The 8,460-nt window shown below is 39.2% G+C and overlaps 1 protein-coding gene across 1 annotated transcript in view; it reads right to left on the minus strand.

Annotated features, from left to right (window-relative positions):
* ZBBX (zinc finger B-box domain containing) overlaps positions 1-7,966 on the minus strand; it is a 23,197-nt gene extending 15,231 nt beyond the window's left edge. The window contains exons 1-6 of the mRNA XM_026854955.1: positions 7,912-7,966; positions 7,216-7,339; positions 5,736-5,805; positions 4,890-5,014; positions 4,222-4,335; positions 2,539-2,632 (exon numbers count right to left, since the gene is read on the minus strand). Coding sequence (XP_026710756.1) covers positions 2,539-2,632; positions 4,222-4,335; positions 4,890-4,957 — 276 coding nt within the window. The 5' untranslated portion in view covers positions 4,958-5,014; positions 5,736-5,805; positions 7,216-7,339; positions 7,912-7,966. The remainder of the gene's footprint in view (positions 1-2,538; positions 2,633-4,221; positions 4,336-4,889; positions 5,015-5,735; positions 5,806-7,215; positions 7,340-7,911) is intronic.
* Positions 7,967-8,460: the final 494 nt, after the last annotated feature.

Here is an 8,460-nt window from a genome sequence, read left to right on the forward strand (position 1 = left end):
GCCTCCCCCTGACCATTCCCAACTCCCCCAGATCCCTCAGCGCTGGCTCAGCCCGACTCTTCAACCCCTCCAGGGATCCCGGGGACTCCCCCCTGCCCTGGGCAGCCCATTCCAACGCCCAACAGCCCCTTCTGCACAGAAATCCTTCCTCAGAGCCAGCCTGACCCTGCCCTGGGCAGCTTGAGGCCATTCCCTCGGGGCCTGGCGCTGGCTCCTTGGCTCCAGAGACTCATCCCCCCTCTCTGCACCCTCCTGGCAGGGAGTTGTAGAGGGCCAACATGTGGGACAGGACTCCCATCTATATTCTATATTCTACATTCTACTTCTATAGAATTCAAATGTTACCATTTCTAGGAAAATAACTAAGCACAGATTTAAAGAGAAAAGCCCGTGTATTGCTCATGACAGCCGTTTCTCTCCAGACCCACGACGTGACACTGTCCCTGCCAGCCAGGTACGGGCACGCGCTGCCCCCAGGCACAGACCCGCACAGCTTCCAGAACCACGCTGAGTCCAGCTCCATGCAACCCCCGCTGACATCTACCTACCGTTTGTTGCAGGGGGTGGAAGGTGTTACTTTGCTTTCCTTCTGCTTCTCATTACCCTTCCATGATCTAGCACCCCAGTAACGAATAATTTTCAACATTTTTGCTCGTCAGTTTTTCTTTGCAGAGCCCATGCTGAATCCTCACTTCCCCCCCAGTCTTAGGCATTTGCAGGCATTTTAATTTTGCTCTTTGGAAAATTCTGCCCCATGCATCTTCCCCTTAGCCATCACAGCTGAAATCTGAAGTCTTTGAAGTAGTAACAGCCCTGAGTTGCTTGTCTCAGAGAAGGGGAAGAGAAAGAGGTGGGTTAAAGTAAACCTTTTTCACTCTGATCCTCTCTTCTCATCACAGACAAGTAGGCAATTTTATTGAAATTGAGTGTACTGGTTGAGAAGACCTTCACACCAAACTGCTGCTACTTCAAAAGACTTCAAATAGCAACTGCGACAGCTTAGTCCGATGTTGCCATTGTCTGGTTTTCTCTTCAGAATTATATAATCTTTATTTCAGCCAGTTTCAAATGGTCTCTCTTAATTAACAGCTCTCATTTCAACATAGCATAGGTAGCATGGCTTCCAGAAAAAAAAAAAAGCCACACTCATGAGAGAAAACTCTTTTTATGTCCCACTCAGTCCAATTTGCATGCCTCTCCAGACTCATCAATGTCTGCTAAAGGAAAGGGGAAGTATCTCTAAATTGAATTAGTTTGGGTTTGGGGATCCCCTACAGATTTTTCATACTAATGCATGGAACAAGAACATAAGCTCTGTTATTGCAACTGGTATTTTAACAGCACTTGGGAACATTATTTGATGACAGATACACCTAATGCTTGCTTCCATGATGTATAGAGCCTCAAGGATGAGAGCCTAAGCTATTAAAATGATGAATTTATTTCACCAGAGAATGAAATATTAAGGTTATTACAGTTGGAAGCAATAACACTCCCACCAACATCCAGGCTTCAGCTACTTACAAATTTGATCAACTTTTACCATTCCCATACGTCTGCCTTATCCTTACTATTTTTTGAGAGTTTGAACAAAATTGCTCTAGCCATTTCCAAAAGGAAATAAAGGGAAAACAGCGTGCTATGTATATATTAAAAAGAACACAATTTTTTTTCAATGATCTAGCAAGGAAATTTCTACATTCCTCCTTTTAGGTCTGAGAAAGGACATCATAATCAACAGTGAATTGATAAACCTAAGTTCCATTCTAAAACACTCAGAAGCATTCCGTCCCAGTCCAAGAGAATGGACTGAGTCCAGTCTTTGTCCAAGAGAATGCTTTAAAAAAAAAAAATGTTGAACCCACACCTGACCAACTACCATCACTCCTCAGGGGATGACGGTAGGACTTTTCCAGTCACTGTGGGCAAGCTGGGTTCTCAGTCTCCTTCTGAACTTACTAAAAGAAATCCAGAAGCATCATAATAAAGATTACAGCACATGCAGAAGGGGGGCTGGGGGAGAGAATGAACCACAGAGTCATATGGAAGTTCTACCGTGATTGCAGATGTCATTACACAGCGACTGAATTAAAAAAACTTTAACCATAGTGTATTTTAACGTTGTGTGCCTCTCTCATAGCTTTCATCTATGAAGACAGAGAACTTCAAAACTTCACACGAAGCTTTGTATTTCAGATTCATAATGCACATCAGACGTTTGAAAGAGGCTCCTGATGACTTCTATCGCTACCAAATTAGACATTTACAATATTAAATCTGTACAAGCAATAATTTGCTATATATTGCAATTAAAATAAAAACAACAGATCACCAAACAGAACTTGATGTTCCTCCAGCTCAAAGGAATGGCAGCTCAAAGCTTGGCATGGAAAAAGCAGCAATCTGGAATCTTGCTCAGAAGGTGCTTAACCTTTTATTTTTACAGTATTTAAAATTCTCATGTTCTGTAGCATAAATATAGTTCTAAAGCTTGTTTTGTTTTAAATAGTTTTACCTGCAAATACATTGACAGTTTACTACCTTATTATTTTCTTTGCTTTGTGAAAAAACTCGGGCTTGGATGGTCATTGGTCCTGCCTGTCCAGATTTCCAACGATAAGCACTTGATTTCCTATGAACCAAGAGCAAGAAAGAACTTACAGATTGTGTCTTCTGTAAGCAAGAAAAGCATAAAGGTTTTCCTACAGGTTTTTAAACAAGGACAGAGCATCACAAAAATAAAGTACTTGTCTACAGAATCATCACTTCCTCAAAACGCAAACACCTCCCTTCTACTGAAACCTGCTTCACACCTACTTTAATAGTAGTAAATACACCAAACGTGTAAGAAAATACTTTTAAGCCATCAAATTGTTCTCAGTTTTTAAACATAAGAAAATCCCATCAATTCTCTAAAGTTGCTTTTAGTCAAATAAAAATGTAACAGAAGTAGATTTCAGATAAGTCTTCATTGTCCCAATTCACTCTAACGCATTCATCCAGCACAGCTAAAACACAGCAGATTTAATAAACCAGGAACACACAAGTACAATTAAGATTTCAGTGAATATCAGTTTCAATATTGACTACTATGACAAACCTGGAAGAATTTAAGCCTAGGGGAGATTAAACTGATTTTCAGCTTTAGCACACTGCATATAATACACTACTGCGTAATATTTAGCATTCAAATGACTGATCTACTTTGTTTTACAGAAAACCAAACATCAAGCAAAACTTAAGTACACAAAACAAGGGGTAAGGCAAAGATATAAGAGGCAAAAGGGATGATCTTCCCCCCAGTGGTGCAAATGCCAGTGATCCCTGTACTCTGAACTCACTGTAACAACACTGTCAGGGTTTGCACGCACAAGGCCATGAGAACAATACAAGAACAATATGGGGGAAAGTGTGCCATGTGCTATCTAGAAAATATTGCCTCAACAGCTCAAGCTGTTGTTTCAAGAGTTTCAAGAGCTGCAAACAGCAGGCCCTTAGGATTACCTACACTCAGGCACCAAGGTATCCAAGGCACCCGTACCTCTGGTGACAGAGTATGTCAGGCAGAAATACAAAGGCGTGGGAGGGAATGTTGCAGAGATTTGCAGACGTTCAGAGCAAGCCAGTAACAGAGCTGAGAGATTTAAACCTCCACCTAAAGCTTCCTTTGCTACATGACACTTGCTTCCCAAGCTATGTTTTCCATCATACAGAAAACCTTTTTTTTTTTTTTAATTGCAGTGTACAGGGTACCACTGCCAATTTGCAAAATGTCTTTCTGAAGAGCTACACAGATGCACGTAACATGGGATCAAAGCATTAATTAAAGATGAATAACAGCACCCTCTTTAGAAACTTCAGAAATAAGGCTGAAATGGTGGAAGAGAAAGTTTCTGTCTCCTGCTTTAAAACTAACATGACAGAGGAAAGAGGGGGAAGAGGGGATAAATGAGGAAATGGGATCACTGCTGCTGAATATCCCTTCCAGGAAGGATCTGTCAGTTTACTTCTTAAAAAAAAAAAAAGTCGAAATGTCACATGGAAGTTTAAAAATAAGAAATTCCTAGGGTAGCATGTTTATCATTGGGAAGAAAGATCATGGGGAGGAGACTGAACACTTTTGTGAATTCCAGAGACAACAAGAGTTCCCATCTGGGGCACGGGGAGGTGTGGAGGGACCAGATCACTGGATTCCTTTTTTGAAACAGAAATGTCACCTACTTTCTCTCTTCTTTTTCTCTGCTCATGATTGCCTGTAGTTGCTGTAATTTCTCCTCCATCTCTCTGTTTTCTCTTTCCAACTGCACTTTCTCCAACTGCAATTCTCTGACAGTTCTGGAGGAATAAAAGTGGTAAAACATTCATTAGAAATAGCAAGGTACCTGAAGAAGTTTAAAGTGGCAAGAAAAAAAAAAGTTGAAAAATTTGTCATTAAAGGCACATCACTATTCAGTCTTCCAGCAAGACTGAAAACAGTTCTGGAAAATTTAGGGCAGGTCAGGTGCAAACTCATGGACTGCTGACAGCGAGATGGCTATTCCAATATAAGCTTTGGCATGGCCAACATAAAACTGATCCAATTATGCCTGTATTCAGACAGGTTTGTTGCATAATTAAAAGAAATTCTCCCAGTGAATTCTTTAGTATTGTTTGTTTACAAAGTACGCATGTTAGATATGCAGAGTTGTGAGACCTATAACTTACTTAGAAAGTAGATTAAAGGCTAAGAAAAGGAAGACTTATCGAAAAAGGTGTAGGGAAAATACTAGAAAAGAAACACATGATGATTCCTCTGGCTCTTACACAAATAAGTTCTATTTAATGCTGTATTAAAACTTATTAAAATGATGAAATAACATCTCTATCACAATCAGATAAAATGCACTTACTTTGCTTTTAATCTCACCGAGGTTCCAGTTTTTGAGCCTGGGAGTATCACAAAATCATTCATGTTCATGACATCCAGTATAAACTCTTCTAAAGAAGAGAATTTCAATGATCTACAGTTAGCAACCTGTTGAAAGGGGAATTCAGTTGAAATTAAAACAGTAAAAACTTGTTACAAATCCAAAGTATTAGTGTATAGAGGGAGAGAAATGGAGCACAGAACTTGTTTATATGAAGTGCCAATAAAATCCTAGAGCAACTCTAAATTAAATCTAACTGAAAGAAAAACTTTTTATTACATTTATGATACCAGGGAAAAGATTCACTTGTCTGTTTCATTTGGGCAATTCCCTGAAGTTCAATGAAAGCAGTTTAATATAAAATAAAACACAGCTTTCTTGAACCAGATCCACAGAAAGCATAGAGAAGGAGAAAACTGTATCAATGGCTACAAAGTCAAACCATCTCAACTGATTTGGAAAGATAAATGTCTTGTGTCATATATAAATTGATACAGAAGAACACAGTAACTCACAGAGCAGAGTTATTCCCTGCTGTCAAAGCTTCAAGACAGTGGTATTTTAAAGACATTTTTTTTCCTCAGGTTGTAAAATACTCTTCCAACAAGCAAGTTCGTACAGCACAGAGTCCAAACTGAAGCTTAACATCCACACCTGACCTTGCACGAGAATGTTTGCAGTGTAACTAGCACAGACTAAGGCAGGCTGCTGGAAGAAACACGCCAACCCTCGATTTCAAGCACAGTGCCAAAGCTGAACGTTTACTTGTGTGTTATGGAAAAGGGAAAAAAACAAACAAACAAACAACACTATAGTCCAGAGACTTACAGCTGACAAGACATTTGGAAACTGTTTTTCAGCTGTTGGCCATCACATTCCAGCAGAAAGCAGGACCTAACTGAAACAATGTAGAGGAGCTTAGTATTTGAAATACACCAGGTGTGTAACTGAGCTCAAGAGCAAAAGAACAGCTGCCTGTTTGCACATAAACTTGAAAATGGTCAATACAGTTAAAATGTGTCCAAATAATACCTCCATCCGTGAGGCAAAACGCCTGTCAGTGGCATATTACACTTTACATAACCAGTTAAAACATGTAGTGCCACAGAACCTAAAAGCAACAACATTTCAGCGCTGACAAAAATGTCAGATGTGTGCACAAAACATGTTCCTTACTGTGCTGGAAAAACCAAGAACTCCATTCTTCATTAGCATTTCCAATTATTATCACATTTTAAGATAAAACAAGATTCTACTAATTTAGCATAGAAGAAAGTTCTTATATCAACGAGTATGTGCTAGCAGGACTAGTGCCTCTAGACAGGCAGGGATAACACACTGGTTTTGATGTAGCCCAAAGGCTACCTCAAAACAGAGGGGTTTTATGATTGAAGACAGCTTACCAAGCTCGAGGAGGGAAAGTAGGTGGGTTGTTTTTTTTTATACACTTTAACATATCCCACTGGAAGCAAATATTTAAAGCGGTAACTTAAAAGTTGTGATAGCATCAGAGATAAAACCATTCACAAAGTTTCAGGAAGGCAGTAATATTGGGTGGAAAAAAAAAAAAAGCATCAAGTTATAGATAACAGGGGATATAGATAGACAGAAGGTGATCAAAAACCTGAATTGTTATGTGAAAACATGTAAATTCATTTAATAGGTATTAGAACATAATCCCATGTTTGATAAGAAGAGCTGTTAAACACTGGGACTGTAACATTCACTCCTAGAAACAGACGTGTCATTTAAATACAGAGTTCCCTTTTTCTGTCTGCTTTTTGTTTAATGAATCCTTTTTCTCTAATATGTACGACAATTTTCCAGTGAGGCAAAGAGTAAAGCAACTCATCAGCATAAATAAATCAAGCATTAATTATCCACATCCTTTCTGCCTGCTCTTCTACAGTACTCAAGTTTCATCATTCTAGCAGATTCCTCTGTGTTGCTAATGGATATACAGGGCAGCTGAACAAAACAGAAACTGCTAAATTAAATTCAAGTCATCTTAATTTTAAAGCCTGCATAGCTAAATGAACACAAATTCCGTATGCCCTGTATCTCAGCTTAGCTCAAATTTCCTCTTAATCAATTTAAAGATAGCTTTATAACTTAAAGACAGTTGAAGATGGGTGTAGTTTATTTCAAACTCCAGGAGTTTAACTAGAGCAGACTAAATTCCAACAACTCTCTCACATCAATAAACCCATAACATCCAAAGGGATACAGTCGTATATGTAATAGCTCACATCCAATTATCATAACCATGAACATGGATTTCATGCTAGACTGAGTCCCATCCACTTACCAATAATTTAAACCAAACTATTTCCTTTGAAGAAGAATTCTCAGAGTAACAAAGAATTTATCTAGCACTGCTCTCCACCCATTTGCTGTTAATCGTATCAACTGAGACTTGGAGACCTCTGGTCCTGCCAAGCATTTAACATTTCACTAATTAGTAAAAACTAAACAAAACAAAACTTTAGAAAAAAAAAAAAACTACACACACACACAAACTTTGATTGCCTTGTAAATCTGCTTCTAGCAGCTAATTTAAATCCAGCAGTCAGGTATGCTAACGTAGTCTCTTGGGATAAATTCATATTTTCCATGCTCCAATATCTGTGACATCAACCATTTCAAACTTCACTTCCTATTTTTAAAGAAGTTATCCATTTCTGTTTAATGCTGTACAACATGCATAAAGGAAGATCATGAAACCCTGATTAAAACAGCTAAATGATACTTTTCCTGTTCTTTTCCCATACTCAGTAATTTTGTCACACATTGAAAAGTTGTATTGTCTCAGTAACTCTGACAAGCCAACACCTATTTCTACCAGCTGTGCATCTTCCATTTTAACCAAAATTCCACGGTTTAACCAAAAACTATGATTTCAACTACATTTTAAGTAACTTCAAACGTGAGAGACACTAGCAGAATGGCTCTCTGACTCTCCATGCAGGCTACTAAAACCCAAAATAATTTTTTTAAAAATCACCTTATCAAGTAGGTTTCTTCTTAAGAGAAATGCCTTATCATCCACATTATATAGCTACAGTAATTGCCCTGTGAACTGCAGAAGCAATGCCCAGAGCAAGTGAAGCAGCAGGTGGGGATTAGACCAGGTGAATAAATGGAGCAAAGTCAGTACTTGCCTTTAATGCTTCTATCAAACTCTAGTCTCAGCTAAGCGAGGCTCACAGATTTCAATCAGTCCAGACGACAGCTCTAGGAAAACACAGAACAACGCAGAAGGGCAGACAGAATAGGTACAGGAAAAACCTGCTGTCACAGCAGCGGGCTTTTTCTGTTTATTTCGTTAACGATGGCTGTTTTTCAAGACTGATGAAAGCTAGGAAGGACGGGGAAGAAGGAAACTGCTTAGAACTGTAGCCTAAAACCAGAAAGCTGTGAAGGGGGGATAAAGAGAGAAGTGTAGAGGACGAACACAAATTCCAACTGTACGGTACGTGGCGAGGGCGTTCCCAGACAGGACCGGGGGGCTCTTGCACCTTTTCCCACATGTTCTCTCAGTCCTTCGGCACCG

Source organism: Athene cunicularia (assembly GCF_003259725.1).
Source record: "Athene cunicularia isolate RWA chromosome 9 unlocalized genomic scaffold, athCun1 chr9_part1, whole genome shotgun sequence".
Classification (NCBI taxonomy): domain Eukaryota; kingdom Metazoa; phylum Chordata; class Aves; order Strigiformes; family Strigidae; genus Athene; species Athene cunicularia.